The 22,351-nt window shown below is 57.8% G+C and overlaps 2 protein-coding genes across 5 annotated transcripts in view; one reads left to right on the plus strand and one right to left on the minus strand.

Moving 5' to 3' along the window:
* NHEJ1 (non-homologous end joining factor 1) overlaps window positions 1-22,351 on the plus strand; it is a 44,510-nt gene that overhangs the window by 8,575 nt on the left and 13,584 nt on the right. The gene's annotated exons all lie outside the window — the stretch shown is intronic.
* LOC129736671 (uncharacterized) lies at window positions 481-19,196 on the minus strand. Its single transcript, XM_055719119.1, has 2 exons — window positions 19,033-19,196; window positions 481-4,824 (listed from the first exon to the last, which is right to left on the minus strand). The coding sequence occupies exon 2, from the start codon at window positions 2,055-2,057 to the stop codon at window positions 1,122-1,124; it is 936 nt and encodes a 311-aa protein (XP_055575094.1). The 5' UTR covers window positions 2,058-4,824; window positions 19,033-19,196; the 3' UTR covers window positions 481-1,121.

Consider the following 22,351-nt stretch of genomic DNA (forward strand, 5'->3'; position numbering starts at 1 on the left):
GGGAAATGGGGCTTCAGGTTGTGGATGTTTGGTAGTAGTAAGCACCTCCTGGGATTGTGATGGTGTGACACAGGGCTGGTGGGATGTGGGAAAGTGCTCCGCAGCTTTGCTCACTTCCCAAACCTTTGCTGCATTCCTCGTGGAGAGGAAAGGACCTGCCAGTCCCCTAGGGCAGAGCTGCACAGCCTCTTGGCTTAAATATGCCCTTTCCCTGGGCTTGTGTGCATTTGGCTGTCCAGAGCATTTTAACTAATCATGGGGAGTTTTCCAGCAAAGCCCTGGGAATATTTATACATTTAGGAAACGACGCTTTCACACACACAGGTTTTGGCAAGGGTTCACTGCTGAGCAGCTGCCTGGGCTTGGGCAGAGCTGGAGGGAGAGCGGTGGTTGTGCGTGAGCCGAGGCAAAGCCAGCAGCTTTTATTGGCAAGCCCAGGGGCTCACACCGTGAGCTGAAGGAGCAGGCGGCTGGAGAGGGCTCAGTCCCTTGGGGCTGCCCCGACAGCCTTTCCAGCAGCCTAGGACCCAGCAGGTCGGGGGTATTTTGTCCTCAGGTGTCCCTTTGGGTTGCAGAGGTGACCCCACGAGGCAGCATGGGGTGCCTACACGTGGGTTTTAAGGGCTTGCCCCAGCCTGGCTGAGGTCAGTGTTTTGTGACACAGCTGGTGCCAGAGCCCACGGTCTGGCTCTGGGAGGGGGACAGCGGGTCCATGCAGCGCCGTGTCCCCTGGCCCGGGGAGAGCAGGAGCAGGTACGCCAGAGGCAAACATGCTGATACTATCAGTGCAAATATAGCCCCTGCACCTCAGGATGCTCTGCCTTGCGTATTTTTATCTGTTGCGGCCGGTGTGCACGGGGGTGGCTGCTGCGCACCTCTGCAAGCCGAGCGCGGGACCTCGGCAAACAGGACGCGGCGGGTTCATGGCTCGACCCCAGGGCCCGGCGAGGAGGAGGAGGATGTGCCATCAAAACAAGCAACGCCGGAGAGGAAGATAAACAAACAGGCGGCTTCCAGCACGGCCCCGGCCAAGGGCGAGTGGGAGCCCCAGGGCCAGGGCTGGCGGCGGTGCCGGCAGCAGTGCCGGCTGACGTCAGGGCGCCCGGGGGTCACCGTCCCTCTTATTGTTCCCCACCGGGGCTGGGACAGGGGCCAGGCGCCTGTCCCCCTCCCACGAGGGGACGTGGGCCAGCGGGGCAGGTGGAGGGCGGCCAGGGCACCCGCCAGAGCCACTGGCCATTGCCATTGCAGGGTCCAGCTGGGCACCTGCCCGCACGCTGCCTGCCTCCAGTGCTCTGCCTCTCCTTTTTAACAGGCACTAAAAATAAGCCCCAGGGAGCGGCTCTGCTGCAGCCCGGCCAAGGGCGAAGGCAGCAGTGGGCTGCATGTTTTGCAGGGTGGGGATGGCATCCCTCAAACCCGCGCCAGCCTGGTGCGGCAGGGAGGAAGCGGCCTTTTGGCTCCTTCCAATGAGGGATGTTTTTAATTAGCACAAGGTAGCTGCGGCTTTGCAGCTGCAACTGGGCCAGAGCAGGGCTGGCGCGTGGTTGCGACATGGGCTGCTCACACGCAGGGTGCATGGCCTGGGGGAAAAGATGCTGCAGGTGCTCAGCCAGGCTGGGGTCTCTCAGTGTGGGGCTGGGGAAGGAGCCAGTGGCTGTGGCGCTGTTGCTAGCAGGGCTGAGCAGTGCAAAAGTTGCAAGGCCCCACGCAGGCTGGCTCGGCAGCACGGGGCTGACTTTTGGGGATGCTCGGATGAGTGGAGCAAGCTCTTGTGTGCGCCCACATCTGTGTTGTGCTCGTCCAGTGAGATGCATGGGTGCCTGCGTCCTGTACTGGATTGGGTCCGCTTGTGGAGTCCTTGCTTCATTCCTGAGCAAGCCTTGGTCGCCCCATCTCATTGCTGCCCTGGGTCTAGGTCCCATGCTAGAAATGCAGTGGGCTGCGGCTGTGCTGGTGGGAGTGAGGCACACGCCACCATGCACATGTGTACACAAGGACCTGCGTGCTGCTGCACTCAGGAGGAGCAGAGGGTCACTCGTGCTCAGTGTAAGCATGTATGTGAGAGCACGAGTGTGTGCACAACAGCAGGAGCGTGTGTGCTGGCACCAACGGGCACAAGGGGCAGAGTGCCGTGTCTGACGGCTGAGGGGCCAGGGGCCAGTGCTTCGTGCCCACAGTGGGGCTTTTGGGAAGGAGAACAGGCACTCATCACTGGGTGGGGGGGTCAATCACTGCATGGACACTGCCCCCCCTGTAGCGTTTGCCCTGGAGGCACGTGGCAGGCAGCGCTGTGGTGTCATTTATTTATTGCTGAGGCATGATCAGGTGAGGGGGGCCTGGCCAAAGCACACTTTCTGGGCTGCTGCTGGTAGCCACAGGCCACTTGCACAAGCAATGAGTCAGTGGAGCTGCACGCTGCTAAAACCAAACTTGGCATGGGCACCTCAGGGCAGCAGCCTGCCCAAAATAGTGCCCAGACTGTGGGCAAGGCGTGAGCCCCCTGCAGCTGGGCTGGCCGTGATTGCTCCAGCCCTTGCATCCACTGGGGATGGGAGTGCACTGCGGCAGCAGTGGCTGCTGTCTCATGAGTCCTCCAGGGATGCTCCTGCTGGGGCTGTAGGGTTGTTCACAGCCCACCCCCTGGTGACTGTGCTGTGCCTGGCCACAGTTCTGGCACTGCCACTGCAGAGAGCAGATGGCACCTGAGCCAGGTACGGGCATCTGCCTGCTTGATCCCAGCCTCACTTCAGCCCAGCATCACCTGTTGGCTTGTTTGGGGATGGAGGGATAGACACGCGTCGTCACAGCCATCCTCCCTGGGGCACCACATAGCCATTAGCTCTGCAGTAGCACATGGTCTGGCACAATCAGAGAACCATCCTTTGCAGTCAGGGTCTTCCTCATCTTCTCCATGCTGTGTCATGCTGTGCCATACCATATCATATCGTGCTGTGCCATGCCATGTAAAGCTGTGCCATGCCATGCTGTACCATGTTGTGCCATGCCACACCACACCATGCCATGCTGTGCCAGGTGCTGCTGCAAGCAGGCAGAGAGGCGTCACGGGCTGTCTGGCAGAAGGGGCCAGACCCTGCTCCTTCGGGAGAGGCCCCAGCCCATGCATGGGCACCGGCTGTGCGGTGCTGCCGAGGAGCAGCTCAGCTCAGGGGATGATTGATCTCGTGTCAGCAAGCAGTGGTTTGAGCCAGTGCCAGGCCTCAGCTCAAACAGGAGCATTGAAGGGGGAGAGCCCCTTCCCCCTCCGGAAAGCAGAGCAGCAATCCCCCCGCCACCACTCCCGGCCCTGCTCCACATTTGGACATTATTGGCCCCGTGGCCGCAGGCAGCTGCCCAGCCCTGAGGAGCACGCGGTGGGCAGTGGGGAGAGTGCAGGCACCTGGGGTCCCAGCCCCACTGGGCTGAGCTCGCTGGCGCTGTGTTTAGGTTAGAGGGCAAAGGGGGGATGCAGGGATGGCTGGTGGGGGAAAGGTGCAGGACACAGTCTGCCCCACGCTGCTGTGCCCTGCAGCTGCCTGTCCTGGTCCTTCAGCTCAGGATGTGGCAGTGGCTCCTAAAAGCAAAGGACCTTTTGGGGAGGAGAACAAGGGGGACTTTGATGGGGCTCTAAAGGCACTGCTCTGTGTCAGCAAGGGATGTGGTGGCTTCTCTGCCCCCAGCTGATGGGGGCTGGACTGGGGCATTGCCATCCCTGCCGGCTCTGCTGGCCACAGGTAGGGCAGGGGAGCAGTGCTGCCTGCACGGCTGGTGCTGCTGTCCCCTGCTCCCTGCACTCCTGCTGAAACAGGCTGCCAGGTTTATTCACTGTGTCCCTGCGTATTCTGAGCCCTCCACAGCTCCCCCCATACCCCCAGCTGTGCCCCTTCTCCTGTGACATCCACAGGCAGCTTTTTTCAGTGTTTCTGAGAGCTTCTTCTTCCCTGTCCCTTGGACTAATGCCCCCGTAGCCTCTGCCAGTCATGACAGCCCATGCAGAGGTGGTACCAAACAGCTGGGCACATCTGGGCAGGCAGCAGCAGCCTGGGGAGGGGTTGCTCTGCACCCCAGGAGGCACAGCCATCAGATTCCTGAGGCTGCCTGCTCCCACTCTGCTCAGACCTTCAAGTCCTATGTATCTGCGTAAGGAAACAGAGCCATTCATGTATTTCTCTCTCTATTTATACCTCTCCCTTTCCGTATTTAGTGTGTGCGCAGGCAGAGGGGGCAGTGAACGCCAGGGCCACTGATGTTCTTGGCTCCAGTGCTGGCTGGAATTTCGTCCTGGAATGTATCATGAACCGCTCTGAAAACACGAATAAATCTCTGTATGTTGTGTGCGTGTGTGTACACAAATATATAGACAACATATAGACATGGAACCGTATGGGGCATTTGTGAGCTTTGCTATTTAAAGGAAGGAGTAGTTAGAGGGCTCTTGGCAAGGCAAACACCTCCAGATCAAAGGGATGCAGGGCACTCTGCTAGCAGCCAGGCACCTTGGGAGATAGGTGGCCCTTGCTTTGTCCTCTCCAGGGACCTGAAGCCACCCTGTTCATGATGTACCCAAGGTAGCATGCCCAGCCATCCCCAAGAAGTGCTCTGATCCTTCAGAGGCTGCAATTCATGGAGGTCTCTGCTCCCTGGTTGCCAGTTTCCCGGTGAGAGCCCCAGAGAGCCAGCTCCTGTGCTGCTGACACAGGCTGCAGAGCTTGGTGTGCAGCCAGATGCAGTAGGGCAAGGATATCAGCCCCTCTGGGGCACAGGGTAGTCCAGGGCTTCTGGAGAATCAGGGGTAGCCTCCTGAACATCAACTGGTGCTCACGGCTGTTGAGAAAAAGATGATGATGTGGAAAATGAGAAAATAGATGTTGGGTAACACGTCCCAAGTAGATACTGGGCTGGGCATCTCCTTGGGATGCTGGAGCATCTGGTGCTCATGGCTATCTGTGAAAGACGATGAAAAGGAGAAAACAGAAATTGGGTACCAGATCCCAATCAGGATGGTTGGCCATGGCAGGAGGGCAAATCCTTGGGAGGTTCTGACAGCTGCCTTGCTGGGGGTGCTGGATGAGGCCCCAGCAGGAGCACCACTGGGTCTCCCAGCACACCTTGGCCAGGGAGTGGTTGCCCTATTTAGCCCAGTTCAGGGTCGTGTCAGCTTCTTGTCTTCTGGGTGCTGAAAAACCTGATATTTTGGGCTGAAAATGCCCACATTTGGTCTCTGGCCAAAGGTGATGTGTTTGTGGGTGGGGGAAATTGGAGCAAATTCCTGCTGTGAGTCCTGCACATGTGCGCGGGCGTGTGGATAGGGGAAATACAGTTTTCCTTTTGAAAAAAAGCCCCGCTTATTTTTATACAGAACTCCAGAAGGGCTGAAGGTGGAAACTTGGCCTGTCAGCAGCTGTCACAGGGGAGCGGGTCCCTGCCTGAGTTTGGGGGGAAACCACAGCTGGGTGTTAATGGGACTGTTAATGAATTAATGTTAGCTGCTGGGGGCCAGGGGGGAGCCTGGCTCAGCGGTGCATGCGCGTGTGGAGCCCTGCCCGGCACACGGGCTGCAGCTCCCGGCACAGCTGCTGAAAGCCCTGGCTCTGGGAGCCATGCATCTGGGGAGGTGTGAGTCTCCCCTTCCATTTGTGTCTTGCTTTCCAGGTTGTGGAAATGCTTGGAAATGTGGCCCCGTTTTGGGGGAGAGGGTCCCACACCAGAAAGCGTGCATGTAGCCAGCATGGGCGTGTTAATCTTTTGACTGTGAGCATCTGCTGCCTGAGCTGGTGGTATTGCTTAATGCTAGGTCTCCTCGGCTGCCGAAACCAAATCTTTAAAGCAATTTAAAGAAAACAGCAGGGAAATGAAATCCCCCCAGGTTTATTTATGGGTTGGAGAGCTTGTGCTGCGCAGTCAGTGCAATGTCTGCAGCAGCGCTGCTTTCTGCACGGCACTGCCTATCTGCAGCCCTTCTTGGGTTTATTTCTCTTGCTGTCTCCCCTAAATGTGGAGGAGCATCCATGTGAATGCAGTGAGCACAGCCATGCCCCATGCTATGGGCTCTGCAGTAGGTTTGCACAGCTTTCACACCTGGCTTGGTGGGGACAGCTATGGAGGAGGAGGTCATGGTAATGTGCTCACCTAACGCCAGCATGGTAGGGGTGTAGTGGGGCTGAGGAATAGCACCGTAACCTGGTAGGTCTAGAAATGAGACAGAAAATGGAGAGAGAATCTGGGAAAGAGAGAGCAAATTCTTCTCCATGGACCTCCCTGCTGTGTCCTTCAGGTTCTGTGAGTGAGGTCTCAGCCATGGGAAACCCTGTGGTATCTCCTGGGGTTTCACCCTCTGGTACCAGACAGCTGTTGAACCAAAAGGAAAGAGTGACCATCCTGAGGGAGGGATGACTGTGCCAAGGAAGGGATGGTGAAGTCAAAGAAGGGATGACCAAGCTTAGGAAGGAAAGCCCACACCAAAGAAGAAATTACCATGCCCACCATGGGACTGTGGATGGACACATTTGCCAACAGAAGATGCTGTTATGGATGGAGACAGAGCCTCCTCCTCTGCTGGGAGGAAGGCTGGAAGAGCCTGAGCTCTTGGGAGCTCTGCTTGCTCCCCAGGGATGCTGTGCTTGCACCTGGGCTGCAGATGTTCTCTGCCAGCTCTGGTGTTGGGTATCTGTAGGTGGGTGCAGACAGACCCTCACCTCAGTAAGGAAACCTCTTGGGGCTGTTGGACTCAGTACCTTTCCTGGGACCTTGTGCTGGTCCTTTGGGGTCAAGCTTCAAGTGTGCAGCCAACATCTGCTGCCTTGTGCCAAACCTGGCTGGTGGGGCTGAGGACCTGGAGAGGGCAGTGCCTGAGCTCTGCTCCTTGCACAGATGGGCTCTACACAACCACCCCCCACCACTGGAGAAAGTCCTTCAGAGAATCCCAAATCCCAGCTTGGAGGGGCTCTGAGGCTCCTCTGTGCCCAGCCACCAGCTTCTGGGGACTAGCTCTGGCTCCGCTGGGCCCAGAGCCCTTCCCAACCCCATCCCAGACAGACGGATATCCCAAAACCCACTGGTCCCAGGGGCCCCAGCTCTGGGTCCCTCTGGCTGAATGAGGTGGTGTGCGTGTGCCCAGACTGTCCCCTCCTGTGACTGTACGGTACACACGGCTAAATATATGTCTGTGCAGATACAGGAACTCAGAGGGGCTGAGTGATGCTCCTTTCTATACCTCTTTTCATGGGGAGAGCTAATGAGATTCATGTCATTAAAGGGCTGATGTTTTGTGGGATGGGAGCCTTTTAAACGGGATGTGTCCTGGCTTAGTCATGGCAAATATTTACCAAAAAAGAGAGAGAGAAAGAAAAAAAAGGGACATACCGTATAAAATTAGAGTTCTGAAAATAGTATTTAGAGCAAGTGAGAGAGAGGAACATAAAACAGAAAATACAGTCCAGCCTGTTCAGGAGTCAGGAAAAGAGAGAGCGAGGGGAGGGGGGGGAAAGCCAGAGATAAAACGAGAGAAACCTCGGCAGTAAAAACAGCATCTTGGTAAATAGACTATTAAAAAAATTCTGACCTGCTTTATGGCTTTCTTGGCTGCCGTTCAGCTGTGCTGCCCTGGCCGGCACGGAGGGAAGGTAGCAAGAGCCGGCGTCTGTGTGGATGCTCAGAGCCCCAGGACGCGGCTTCCCCCCCACCCCCCAGCAGCCACGCAGGGCGTTAAATTTAGCCACATAATGATGGCCCTGAGGAGGCAGCCTTTTGTAGCCACACTGTAATTACTGCCTTGCTTATAAATTTTATTTTTCTTATTATGTTTCCTCCTCCGCTGGGGAAGGGGTGGGGGGGGCTTCCACACCCCCATCAAACCCACAGCTCTCCAGGGAGCAGGGGGTACCACTGCAGGGATGGAGCAAGTCCGTGGGGCCAAGGGGAAGGTGGGAATGGCTGCCCGAGCCCTGTGCTGCCCTGTGCCGCTCCCCTGCCTTGATGCAGGGCTCAGCCCTGCATTTGGGAAAGGGGGAGGCATTGGGCTAACTCTACTGTGGTAGGGTCCTCACAGCCCAAAGCGTGGGTGTCTTGGCCTCCCTGAGCCTTAGCATCGCCCTGTCACAGATGCTAAGCCCTGGGAGATGGGCTTGTGCAGGCAGGACCAAGGGGTCTCTGGTGAGTCTGCAAGCCCATGGCACAGCCAAACTGGGGAGGCAGCTGGGACCCCCATTAGATGCAAGGAATGACCATCTGGACCTGCTTGGCAGGTCACTGGCTCCAGCCCTGCTCCTCGCAGAGGTGGGAAAGGCAAAAAGGGCGAGGGCTGGCCTGTGCCCCCTCCTTCTGCCGGGAGCAAGACAGAGGGAACGGCTCCTCTCCAAGCCAGTGCAAGTGGGGGGCAGCTTCAGGCCGGGCAAGAACGTGCCAGAAAAAGTCTTGTTCCCCTCTTGTTTTCCCAAAACAAAGGAAGCAGCCTTGCATTGCTGGAAGTCGCGTGCTCAGGCTGTGCTGGGTTGTTATCATCCGATAACCCGGCGACCCAGGAGCTGCCCTGTTCCTCACCCGTTGAGCCCGCACTACGGGATGCGAACAGCTTCCGCATGAGCTGCCCTTTGCAGAGATCCGTTTTCCGCTCCCTGGGTTAGGGGGGAAGACAGCAGTGGGGGCTGCCGCGGTGGCCCTGGCCAGCCCTGGGCTCACTGTGTGCTGTGCACTGTGTGCCTGGTGCAGGACCTGCCCATGCAGGTGATGGTGGATGGCGAGGGCAGAAGAAACGCAGAGGTGGCATGTGCCTTGGTGTGGTCTGGGTGTTGCCATCTTGTGCGGTGCACGGAAGAAGATTTGGGGCTCTGCTGTATCTTGCTTTGCCCCTTGTGACTTCCCCGAGAGCACCATGACCAGGCTGTGCTGTGGAGTAGGGTGGGCAGTGTGCAGGGCTGGAGGCCAGGGTCCCTTGGGGCACACAGTGATGCCTTCAGGGAAGGGAACCTTGCAAACCACTGAGGAAGGCTGCGCAGCACTGGAGCTGCCTGCTTTCCCTTCCAGCTCTGCCCGTTCTCCCAGTTCTTGCCCTGGGGAGCATGCAGTGGTGCTGAGGTGCTGTAGGGACTTTAGTGAAGCTGGTGGTCAGGGTGATGTTCATCCATCACTGTGGGAGGTGTTTGAGGGGGAGCATCTCCCTGGCAGAGCTGTGCGTGGGGGACATGTGGGACCACGCAGTCCCACCCAGCTGTGCCCAGGGGAGCTGGCTCATTCCAAAGCAGCTCCTTTCTCCTGCCCTGTGCTATAAGGGCTCTGTTCAGCACTATGATGACCCGAGGCAACCTCCATCCCTTGCTCAAGTGCCCATTTCAGGGCAGGTGAGACAATACTAAATCAACTCCTTTAAAGCCTCCCGACCCGCAGCCCACAGACGTGCTGGTCTTCATCCCTCCCTCATCTCCTGCGGGCATGCTGGGGTCTGGCGCGCTGGCCAGTTGCCCGGGCATGGGGCTGCCTTGGCTGCTGGCCAGGAGGCTCCTGGCCTGGCTGGGTCTGTGCCTCGACCCTCTGCCCCACCATGGGGTCCGTAGCTTGTGCCAGGGATTCAGCACCGAGGTGGTCATGGGAGCCCTCAGGGACAGTGACCACCACCTCACTGGTGGTGGCTTGTGAGCCCAGGTGTAGAGAGCGCCGGGGACTACGAGACAAAGTGTCCATTGAGCCCTGGAAAGATGTGTGTGTGTGTATGGAGGGTAATGCCCGCTGCCCCGGCGAGAGAAGAGGTGAGAGCGGGGGCTGGCTCCATCCCTGCTGGGAGCCGGCCCCACACGTGTGCCTCTGCGTGTGCCTGCGTGTGGCTCTGTGTGCAGGAGGCTTATGCATTTCCGTCTCAGTGTATTTATGTACGTCATGCATGTGTCTTACTCATCACTGTGTTTTTCTTTCCTTGTTCTTGGGTCTTTCCCCCACCCCCGCCATGGATCTATAATTCTTATGGCATTTTATTCTTTTTTTTTTTTTTTTTTTTTTTTTAAATCTCCAGTTTTGGAAGTTGCTGGCTCCTTAGGAAAATAAACTGTATTTTTAGTGCCTGTCTGCAAGGCTGCTGATCCTGCCTGCCCCTGCTCCTTGCTTACTCACTATTTGTTTAAGCTTTTATTTTCCCCTTCACCCCGTGCTGGGGTGCGGGGGCAGCCAGCGGCGTGCTGGAGCTGAGCGGCACGGCGGGAGTGCGCTGAAGTTGTCAATGAGCAAAAGGCAGCTCCAATCTGGCCTTTATTGAGGTCTGGGCTTGCGTAGTGCTGGAGCAGCCTGCCCTGTAATCAGCCAGCCACCAGAGCTGGCCAGCCTTGTAATAAAGCAGCTCTATATTTATTTGTTCTGTTTATACCCTGCTCTGTAATAAGTTGGGAGCCCTCCCCACTCCCCCCATTTTCTTTGGGAAGCTCCTCCAGGTCTCCGAAGGGATCTGCCATCCCACGCAGAGTGGATGCTCGGGGCCTTGAATCCTGTGAGCAGCTCTGGCCACATCTGGGCCATGCGCCTCTTGATCTGTGTGCCCCACACACCCTGTGCCTATCATCCCCATCCTCTCCCCAGCATCCCAGCCCTGTTCCCCCACCCAGAGAGCTCCCACAGCTCTGCCGGTACCCCACATCCCTCAGTGGCCCCTTCTCCCCATCCCCGCCATCCCCAGCGCTACCTCTGCCAGCCCCCCTCCTCCCCCTCTCTATTTCAACCTTGGGTCTTTTTAAAATACATTCATTAAAGGGAGCTCAGTTGCCCTTTCCCCGGCAAGGCTGGAACACTGACAGCCTGTTCACCCGCATGTCTGTAATTAAACTCAATCTCTGGGTGAATACAACAATGTGACTGCACAGAATAATTCCTGGAGATCCTGACGCCGAGGAGGAGTGTGGCCTGTGAGCGGCCCATTCACGCCTGGCTTTCTATAAATACTTTACTATGTGGCACTAAGAAAACTTCAAGCCTTCCCCCCCCCCCTTTTTTTTTTTTATTAGCGCTACATAATATAGTAATTGTGCGACTAGAAGGTCTCCCCTGTGCCTGCCCGGGTTCATGGGCCTGGGTGTGACCTCGCACTGCACCGGCCGAGCGCGGGAGCCTGCTGCGGTGCCCGCGGCTGCCACGCTGGTCCAGGGTTGCCAGCCTCGCCAGGGGCATCAGGTGGCCCACAGCACCCTCCAGCCTGGAGCTGGGGCAATGTGGTGGGGATGCTCTGCCAAGCCAAAAGGCTTACACCCCTAAAATCCTTCCTGATCATGTCCCTGCTGGCAGCAGCGCTTGGCTGTCCCCTGTGGTCCTGGGTGCTCTGGCTGCTGGGTGGAGATGCAGATGAATATCAGGGCAGAGGGAGGATGGATGGGTCTGGTGGAGCATCCCTAGATCCCCATGGCCCTCAGCATGGCTGCTCTTCAGGTCCCAGCCCAGGAGCTCTCTGGTCCTTGGGAAACCCCAGGGCAGCTGCTCCCCAGGTCCTGTCCTGCCCAAGTGTGGTCACATCCCACCTGACATCCTCATGCCTCTCATGACCCTGCTTGCCCTCCCTTCCCCTGGAGCCTGCTGGTAGCATGGCTGAATGCATGCTCAGGCACTGCCACCTCCCTAGGGAATCCTCCCTCTGGCTCTTAACCCTCATCAATGATACTTTTTAAAGCATTGCTGGTCCATGTAGACCCTGCCAGCGTGGGCTGACCCTTGCCCAGAGGAACTGGAGCCAGTCAGTGCAATTTTCCCCAGCCGTGGGGTGTGCCAGCCCCATGGACATCCCTGCTTGTCAGGCAACATCCCTTGGCTGGCTTCTGGGGTGCTGCAGCCACACGTGCCTGGCACAGCACAGGTGCCACAGTCACAAAGCAGTCAGCTCCCTGCCTGCCTGGCTCCTGCTCCCTGCGTTTCGGGACCTCAGGGTTGCAGAGAGAGCAGGGCTCCCATCCCACTCCCCCAGGCTGCCAGGAGCTGGAGTACAGAGCCTGAGGACATGGGCTGGGGAACTGACATGCCACCCTGGCCCTGCCAGTTGGGGCATGCCTGGCATGGTCCTGGCAGAGTTGATGTGAGGATATCGCTCCATTTGCATGGCCAAGAGTAATATTAGATCTTTGTGCCGTGTTGATGTTCCTGAAAGCTACAACAAGCATTAGTATTCATGAGCCCACTTGGCCTCATCCATATTCATGTCTCATCCCTCGACTTCGAAGCCCCTGCATGTTTTTCACCTGCTTGGTGGTGTGGTGCCTGGGGAGGTGGTACCATGCAGAGCCAGAGGTGCCAACTCACCGCTGGGCAGGGCTGAGTGAGGGCCCTGGTTGCTGGTGCAGGATGAGCTGTGGGGATTTGGGGACCTGCTCTCCCTGGGTGCTGCCCCATTTCGTGGCTGCCCAGTTGAGCTCAGAGCTGAGCAGACCCACGGGTAGCACCTGGGAACAGTGACTCTCTGTTGTCCCTGCTCCCAGCTGCAGTCTGGCATGGTCTCCAGCCCCTGCAGCCCTGTCCTGCCTGGCACCCCTGCCTTGGTAGGACACCTCCTAAACCCCCCAAAGCTGCCCAGTGTCTCTGGTAGCCCTTGGGCAGTCTCTGAACCTGGTGATGTGGAGCAGAGAGCCAGGAGGGTCTCAGGTACATCCATACCCTGTAATGCTCCATCCCATCCCCTCCATACCTCTCCCCCTCTCTGACTGTTTTGCTGCTGATGTCCCCCTGCATGGGCACCTAACTGCCCTGCTTCCTGGATTTATTCTGCAGGACAAGCCAAACTCCCCTCAGCCCCGGCGCTAGGGGCTTGGGGCCCAAAGGAGACAGCCTGGAAGCATTTGTATCCTCATCACCGTCACACTGCTGCAAAATGCGCGTCAGCCGAGGCTGTCTAAGCTGTGCCTGCAGTCCCCAGGACATCTCAGTGCTGTCATCCCCCCCACCATGCAGTGCTGCGGGCTGCCCTTGCACCCCGCAAGCACCAAGCCTTGTCCCGCACCCATCCTGCGCGGGGCTGGGACCCCTCCGGGCTGTCACGCCGGCAGGTGGAAGGGCAGAGGGGTGAGCAGAGCGGGCAGCACGTTCCCTGCCCGTAGCTGGGACCCCGCGCCCTCCTGGCTAGGCACGGCGGCTGGCTCCGTGCTGGAGGGTCTGGGGACACTCCGTGCGCCGGCGTGTGACAGGGGCGCGGCAGGTGGCGCCCTGTCCCCGGTCAGCGGCCGCCGCACTGCCCGCAGCCGCCGGCACCGCGCCTCGGCGTCCCGGGCACGGCGATCACCGCAGCCCTGGCATTGCGTTCCTGCATCCCGGCTTTGGAACCGTGCAGCCCCAGCATTGCATCTGCAACATCAGCGCCACAATAATTCGTCCCGGACACTGTGTCACTGCAGCCTTGGCCCTGCATTTCTGCATTCTGACTTTGTAACCCTGCTACCCCAGCACTGCATCTGTCTGCAGCTCTCGCACTGCATTTCTGCATCGCCCTGGCTGCAGCCTCTGTGACAGAGATGCTTCTGGGCAGTGGGGCTGGTACCAGCATTGCACTTTCACCTGGGTTAGCGGCACAGCAGGGAGCCATGCAGTGGCTGTCATGCAGCAGGGATGCTGAGTGGAGCAGCCAAGGAGCTTTCCCCCATCCCCAGCATCAGCCCCGTGTGGGTTAGGAGCAGGGACATGCCTGGAGCTGGATCCTGCTGCACAGGTCTCTCCATGCTCATTGCTGTCAGGGCAAATGGATCAAGGCAGGGAGTGGGGTTAGGCCACAGATTTGAGGGTTCTGGGCCTTTTTTCTGCTTTAGGAAGGCTACAAGGAGTGAAAGGTTTCATTGGGAGTGGCAGAGGGCTAGGTATAGGGGCCCAGCTCCCCAGTCCCTGCTAGGGCAAAGCAAGAAGGACTGGAGCCAACTGGGTGCTGCCTCATGCAGTGCAGGGAGCAGCATCAGTGGTGACAGCAAACTGTCATGGCTCACCTCTCTCATCATTTAATGCTTACTCCTTGGCAAGGGCCCTCTGTCTGCTTATTTGTTTATGATTTTCCTGTTGATATTAGAGAGTTTTCAAAAAGCTCAGCTCTCAAAGTGAGGGGATTGTAGGAAAATGTGTGTCTGCTATATAGGATCATAGGGGCTTGACTGGCTCATGGCAGGTATACATGAGAGGATGCTGATGGCATCCCTGAAGGGACATACAGATTGCTGCATCTCTGAGGCTGCTACCATCTGCTCTGCTGTGCTCAGCCAGTGCTGCCTGTTTTTTTCCAACTGGGATCAGTGGTTATTTTCCCACTGCCCCTGCACTCTTCCCTGTCCTGCCTTAGGCCCCCAGTGGATCTAGACATTGATACCACAGTGGGCTGCTGTCATCCACAGCAAAGACCTTTGTGCATCTCCCCCTTCAAGCTGCTTCCAGTTCAGGGGTATCACTGAGGTCTTGCTGTAGCCAGGCTCCCCTGGCCCTGCCCGCAGCAAGGGTTCGGGCTGCTGAGGGACCCTGGTGGGGCTTCCCCAGCCCTGTGAAGGGGCCTGTCCCATGCAGGCCCATGGAGAGGTCTCTCTGTCCCACAGGCTTTCCATGGGCACAAGTCTCTGCAGGGCCACGCAGTGCGGACCCGGGGTGCCCTTCCCCTGGCTCCTGGCCGTGCCGGCCTGTCTGCACAGCTCCCGGCGCTGCTGCCTCCCCTGCCTTTCACTTGTGTGTTTTTACGGCTCGGAGGGAGCCGTCCTGCCCCAATTCCCCGCGTGCTCCTAATTTCATAGTTCTCTCCATATATCCATATATATCCATATAGCATTTGATACAGGTTTTATGGGCATTTCCATACGTTTTACAGACACAGCCATTACAGAGCCAGGTTTCACCCGAGAAACCTCAGGGGAGCAGAGCACTGAATCGCCTTAGTCTTGGCCCCAGAACAAGGCTCTCTTCTCTCCCTTGCCGGCACTGCCGCTATCATTGCTGCAGAGGGCTGGGGGACGGTGGGGAGCTGGCAGTGCCTGCCCCGGGAGCCGAGATGCTGCCCCCAGCCTTATCAATTCTGCTCCTTTAGCTTCATCCTGCAAACCCCCTGTCACTGCTGCCCTTTGCTCCCTCCCCAGCTGGCTGCCACTGACAGGGGGCTGCTTTGGGCTGGACTGCTCGGGGCAGCTCAGGACCACAACCTGTATGGCCAGGTTGCCAGGATCCAGCCTGTTTGCTCTCTTGTTGGTCTGTGCATCCAGCTGGCTGCGGAGATGGTGGTGGTGCAAAGGGTGATGCCATCCTGGCTGTTGGGGCAGTGACACTGCTGCACAAGGCTCTGGAGCAGCTTGGCTAGCACCATGCATGCAGATCATCTGAGCTCTGGCAAAGCAGCCTCTGGCTGGCAGAGAGGCAGAAAATGGAGCCATGTACATATGGCTCTCCACACATTTTGGCATGCTGTGGAGGCTGCCAGCACTGCAGTAATACCCAGCACTGCTCAGGGGCTGATTGTGTTCCTGGTACAAGCGGAGAACCATCAGACCTTGTTTAAAAAGAAGCTAGGTGACACATGCCTTTGTCACCACCATGATCAGACCCTGGAGCAGCCTGCAGTGCAAATCTGGGGCATCCCCATAACATCGCGCCCAGGCACTGGGCTGCCCAGCACCAACTGTAGGGGAGGGTGGATAAGGGCAAATGGGTGCAGGGATGAGCCCTCCCTCAGCACCCCCTGCAAAGTGCTGCTTGCCAGGGTCAAACATAGCAGCACTGGTGCCACTTTGGGTACCCAGTTCCCTGGCCTCTCACTGGACTGGTGGGCTAAGGAATTTTCCACGCTGCATGTGAATTCCCATTTGTAGAGCAAATGCTCACTGCCATCCAGTGATGCCTGTGGCCAATGCCACAGGGACTGTTCCTTGCTGCTCGGCCATCCCTAGCACGGCTGTGGCATCATTCAACCCAGCCCTGCATGTGAGCAGTGCCCTGGCTCAGCTATTAATAGCAGCTCCCCTCTCCCATTTTGAAGGCTGGTGGGAGCCTAGGGTACATCCCACTCTGTTTTCTTGAACAGGTCCTGAAAGCAGGAACCATTTGTGGCTTCCCCAGCCGGCATGTCTCTCCTTGGCCTCCAGCATGTGCTATTTTCTGTGCTGTTTACTGTTCTTCTGTGGGCTGTCAGGTTTCCGTGCTGGGGGAAGGCTTGTAAATGGGGAGGGGGGCGGGGGGCAGTGAGTCTACACGGAGGGGCTATGGGAAGGGGTGGTGGTGGAGGAGCACAGACATGGCCTTTATCACAGCCTAGGGGATGTGTAGCTCATAAATCTGACCCAGGCAGATAGGGGATAAATCATCCCAGCTCGGGCACTGGTGGTTACCCATGGTTAGAAATTAACTTTATGTTGGATGGGTCCCAGGCTGTGGGATGTGAAGGGGAGACTGCTCCAGGCAGCGTGTGTGCCTCCTGCCCGCCTGGCCCCAAAGCCAGGCTGCAGGCAAGCAAGTGGGTGCCTGGTGCCCTGGCCTGGGCAGGCAGGGCTGGTAGGCACAACAATTAAAGCCAGAGCTGGTGAAGCAAAAGGCCAGGAGTGGATGAACCAGTGCGATGGGCAATGATGCTCTGGCACTCTCACTAATCTGTCCAGGGTCTGTCACCTCAATGACTGGCTGTAGCCACTGCATGATCCGTGCTTCAGCTGCAGGCACAACGGGCACTGGGAGGCACTGCTCTGTGTGGGAGGGGATGGAGACCCAGGGTGCCAGGGAAAGTGGCAAGGTGTGTGTGCAGGGCAGGAGGATGGATGTGCTCATAGCGGGACTATCCTCTCCCCCCACAGCTGCAACCCAGGGGCTTGGCAGAGCCGGGACCTCATTCTGGTATCATAGGGCCAGGCATGCTGGGGCTGTCTCTGGCCCCAGCTCTGTGCCTCCAAGGGTGGGAGGAAGCAGTGAAGCCCACAGACTCCTGTTTCACTTCCCCTCTCCCGCTGTAGCATCCTTCTAACCAATTCTCCTTTCTCCCCTCCCTGGTGTCTCCTGCACAGCTCCATGAGCATCCCCAAACCCTGCCCTGTGTAGGGCCAGAACTTCCCAGGGGACTTTTAGGCATGCAACTACAGCAACCTCTTCTCCATCTGCTCAGGCCAAGTGCTCACAGTGGGGACCATGCCACCCTTGGGGTCCCAGAGCACCCCACCAAGGGTGCAGAAGGAGCAAGACTGGTGGGGACACCCCTCCTGCAGTGGGTCTCCAGGCAGCTCACTCAGCTCACTGCTGGATGGCTCTCTAATAGCTCCCCAGCTTTCCTTTCTAACGAGGCTCTAATTGGAAGCCGGTTGTGCTTCCCTTCCCCTCTTCTCAGAGCTCTCCAGTCCCAGTGCTGCAGGGCGATTAAGCTGAGGTTTTGCGTTTTTTTAATATGGCAAAATTATTTTGGAAGGGCCAGGATCGTTACATGACGGGCTTCTTGAAAAACCCCAGGCTTCGCCTTGCAGACGAGGCCTTTTCAAGTGGTTTTGCACAGTACACGTCTCTGGGCAGCGACCGTCTCGAACAGTTACTGTTAATTATAGATGCCTCTTTCCCGCTCGCCCATTACTCAAAGGATTTTTGTGTGTTTTAACAGTGTTTTACATTAGCCTGAATAAGACTCTATTCAGTATTTCCGAGAGCTGGAACTTGGGCATCCCCTGCTGTATGTGTCGTGCTCTCCTCCCTGCATCCTTAGGGCCAGGCTGATGCGGGTACAAGCCTTCCTCCCACTGCCCAGCCAGCGCACACATTGTTTTTGGTGCAGGAGTTGTGCCTGCTGCATGCACACCCTGTTTGCATCCCTCTCCTGGCTATGCATAGCCTTAGGTTTGCATGCTCAGCTACCATCATGCCATCTTCTAAATCCACCCTCCATCATCCCTCTCACATGCTGAGCATTGCTGCCTGCTGATCCATGCTCAGTGGGACCCTGTGCCCACTGCCCTGTCATCCCCTTTGGCCAAGGACTGAGGGGCAGTGGCAGCCCACGCACGCTGGCCTCATCCTGGTCTCCTCAAGGTGTGCGGGGTCCTCTTCTCTCTTGCGAGCCCTGGACTGGTGTGTTCCCCTTGCATGTCTGGATGTCTCCCCTGTGCTGTGCGCTGCCTAGCTGGGGTTGCTCCCCATGTCCTTTGTGCTGCATTTATCAGCACTGATTTCATGCCTCCTTCATTGCCCAGCTGTTCAACAGCAACTTGTTGCGCTCAAAAGTCTTTCCAACTGCCCTGAAGAGTTTAATATAATTAGGAAATGCTCTTGCCTCCTATGCTACCCCATTTGTATCTTCTGCCTACAAAAGCCACCCTTTATTCCAACTTGCCTCCTGTGCTTTACCCTAGGTGTAGGCTGTGAGAAGAGCTTGCCTCTTCTCCCATGACAGCCGAGCTGATTTAGCCATCCTTGGGGAAACACCTTGCCCTAAGTATTTTTCCAGTCCCACTGCATCCCCCAGTATGCTCAGCTGGGAACGCTGACCCCTCCTGAGAAATCTGGTGGGTTTGCAAGGGGTGACTTTCCACCACAGAGCAGTGCTGTGCCTTCTCTTTGCATCATTTCAGTTGCCAAGTGCTTTTTGTCCCCTTGGCTGCAGGCTGCTGGCATTTCTGTAGCTCCCAAAGCCTTCCCAGATAGAGGACCGAGCCCTGAGCTCTGGGTCCCCCTCAAGAGATGGGAGCCCCCAGGATGTGCTGGGCACTCTGTGGAGGGAGCATGGACTCATGGGCAGAGCAGCCTGCCCAGATGCTGGGCAGCTGGGGTTTGGCAGGGGGTGCCAGACATTAAGGCTTTGGTCAGTGAAGTATGGAAGGGTTGGAAGAGGAGGGGCAGCTTCAGGACTGCTCTGCTGGACCAACTTCACAAGCCCAGAGGGGACAAGAGCTTCCCTGGGGTGCTCCAGGGCTGTCCATGAGCTGCTGGCTGCTCCCCCGAGAAACCATGATCTGGGGTGAAAAGTAGATCCAGCTCATCCTCGTGCCCACCATCCATCCTCCTTCAGGCTCGAGTGGGGACTCTGGGGAGGGTGGGGTGCAGCTGGGAAGCACAGTGACATTTTCTGGGGAGATCCCCATTCAGGGAAGGGGGAAGATGCACCTCGTTTGATGTTTGAGCGCCTCCACAGTCCTCATCTCCTCCATCTCAGCGTATAGGGCACTGTGGTCAGGCCCATTTATAAAGCTGGTAAATATATCGGCAGAGTTTGTGTCCCCTCCAAAGGTCAATATTTGTGCAGAGTTTAATTTTAACTTAACAAGCAGTTGTTTGCAGAGGCTGCCGTGTTTTTGTGTGTGTGTGTGCATGTGTGCACGCTTTCCCATGGATCAATGCTTGTGGGGAGGCGTGCGAGCAGCTTGCGTACATGCACCAACTCACTGGGGCACAGAGGGGGTTGGTGCAGCTCCCTGCTCCCAGTGATGCTCCGGATGCAGGGACAGCACTGTGCAACCCAGAGGACAAGGACCAGGGTCTATGGCCAAGTCTATAAATGCAACCCACAGACCTCTCCAGGAGGTGACAGCAGGCAAAATGTGCCCCGTGAGGCTCCAAACAGCAGCCGATAGGGATGGTGGCTTTCCCAGCCTGTTCTGACTGGTGCCCTGGGCTTGCTGCAGGCAGCTCTGCGGCCGCACAGCCCCCGGCCTTGCCCCTCCTGAACCCATGTGGCTTTGTGGCTCTCACCCTTGTTCTGGCAATGTGTGTCTCTGAGCTGAGCACATTGTTCAGGCCAGTTCCAGCGCACAGTGCTGGCTTTGCACAGGGTTCAGAGTGCTCAGCACAGGCCCCCATGCACAGCCACTCTGAAAACAGCTGGGTTGTTTCTTACAGGGCTCTTCCAGCATCACTACCCATGGTGTTTTATCCCACTCTGTCTGCCCTCCCACCCTGCTGTGCAAAGCAAACCTGCATCCCACACACTCCTGCAACACCTCACCGAGGCTGGTGGCTTCTCTTTGAGAGGTCTAGAGCTGAATTGCCCCCACGCTGGCAGTGGAGAGGGGAGCGGTGCTGCCCTAATCTGTGCCCAGGCACCTGAGGCTCCTTGTTTCTGCTGCTCCCAAAGTTTTTCTAGCTGAAACTCTGTGCTGTGCTTTACCCTGGGGCTCGACATGTGTTCCCAGCTGGGATCAGGGTCAGGCTGTGCATCTCACCTACCCCACAGCATCTCGCCCCTTGGGATGGAGGCTGGGTCCTCTCAGGTACCTGCAGTGCATCCCAGCATCCCAGGGCAGGGCAGGACAGGACACCAGGCTGGGTCCGATACCCTCCCCCTGCCTGCCCTGCTACCACACAGAATGTGTTATCTGCGGGGAAATGGGAGACTAACAGCGGGCACAGCCATGGCTGCCAGAGTTTTCCCAGCAGCTTGGGGACAGGAAGGGGGAGACGAGCCCGGGGAGAGACGGGAGGGCTGGGACGGAGCCCACCATCCCCGCAGCGCAGCTGCTGGGGCTCCGTGTTTTGCAGCCCGCCTTGTGGGCGCTGAGTTTGGTTTCCTTCTCTTTGCTCTTTTCCTCGCCAGGCCCCGGGGCTGCCGACCAACCTCAAAGGGTAAAGCGGGCTGCGAGGGACAGTGGCGGGACGGGCAGGGGTAAACACGGGGCTGGGGCCGGCCAGGCGGTGGGTGATGGAGGTGAAGTCATGCCGTGACGTCAGCCCTGCGGCTTTGGGGACAGCCGTGGTTAGGCTGCTCAAGGAGGGGCGGCTGTTTTCCTGCAGCTCCGCCACTCGCTCCTGGTGCCCGTCTAACTTATAAACTTTAATGGCCAGTTTAAAAGGTTCCTGCCATGGGCACCTTGTTGCCAGTTTTAGGTTTTTAATTTGGAAACTTTCCTCTCTGTGGTCGGGGGAGGAAGCACTTGGGTCCGCTCGGGGCCAGTCATCAGGACATGCGGGTGCCAAAGAGACAGTCCAGAAGGGCTCTGTTCCCGTCACTGGTGTCAGGGCAGAGTCGGCCACACCAGTGCCGAGGAGGGCAGTGGGACATGAGCCATGCATGGGGCAGACGGGCTGGAGGATCCCCCCTGTCCCCTCCTGCTGCCCACATATTGGTGGAATAAATTTAGCTCTTCCTTGGCCGCTGACTGGGCGAGCACCAGCAGCAGACACCTGCTCCCAGTCAGCGTGGTCCTACCCCCCCCGCCCCAGGGGTCACCATTGGGTTCTGGACTGAGGAAGCAGCATCCTCACCCTGCAGCCCTCAGGAGATGCTGGGAGCCCTGGCACCTCTGCTTGGGGGGTGAGGAGGCATGGGGCTACAGCCATATTTGCTCCTCCAAGTGCCTGGGTCCTCATCCTGGCTGTCACGGTGTGACCTGGTGCTCTGGTGTTCTCGTGGCTCATCGCCCAGCTGCTGCCACCACTGCAATGGTTGTCCTGCCCCATGGGGCTGCCAGCGGTGGGTGTCTTTGCTGCAGAGGCTGTTGGAGGGGTCTGCCTTGTCCCCTGTCCTGCAGTCACTGATGGCTGTGACCCCACAGCTACATCGCAGGGAGTGCCACCATCTCTCCCCATGTCTTGCTCTTGCCACGCTGCAGCCAACAGAGCTGGGGTTAGGTGCAGAGCTGTGCCTGCACGTGCTGCTTGGCAGGAAGCAAAGATGTGGGGCCAGTGCTTCAGGAGACACTGAGGGCATGACGCTGCTGCTTTCTTTGAAGCACTCTTTGCTTCACAATATTCTTCTTTGCTGCCTGCCTTCCTTGCAGCACTCCAGCAGCCCCTGCAAGGTGTGTGTTGGCAGAATCACATTTCACCAGTGCAAGCTCCATAGCTCCATTGTCCTCTGCCTGCAGTGACTCAGGAGGCCCTTGCAAATGCCCAGGAAGTGCTGGGTGCTGAGACATGGGGCCAAGGCCTGACACCCTCCCATGCAACAAGGAAACCAGCCTACAAGCTTGAGGGGAGCCTCCCCACAGCCTTTCCACCCAGCCCTGGAGAGAGCAGGGACATCTACCCCCAGCTCAGCTGCAGCCACCTGGGGTTACTGACAGTGGGGTTCCAAGGGGTGACCATGGCTTGGCTGGATCTCTCCTTGCCACCAGACCAGTCTGGTGGAGCTTGTCCATATGTTTCTGCTGCACATGCTGGTTGTCTGTGGGTGCTGCATGCAAGGCTGATCCCTCCAGTGCAGGCTGATGTGGCTATGCTGTGAGCCCCTGTGGCTGGCTGGGTCCTAGGCTCAGCTGGGAGAGCCCACCTTAGAGCACCTTAGCTATCAAGTGAGTCCAGGACCTTTTTCAGACCTTGCTGGGGGTCCGGGGAGCTGCATGGCAGACAGGAGGACTGACTTGGCAAAAGTGTGCACCCCAGAGGTTGAACTCCCCCAGGGTGGGCACTTGGAGCACGGTAAATAATGCATGGAGCCAGAAGAGCAGAGGAGTGGCCCTGGTTTACCAGCACTTTCATACCATGGCTT

Source organism: Falco cherrug, chromosome 8 (assembly GCF_023634085.1).
Source record: "Falco cherrug isolate bFalChe1 chromosome 8, bFalChe1.pri, whole genome shotgun sequence".
NCBI lineage: Eukaryota > Metazoa > Chordata > Aves > Falconiformes > Falconidae > Falco > Falco cherrug.

What these genes read in the sequence shown, in the direction of transcription:
- LOC129736671 (XM_055719119.1), bottom strand. Translation starts at nt 2,057, where the DNA reads ATGCTTACACTGAGCACGAGTGACCCTCTGCTCCTCCTGAGTGCAGCA.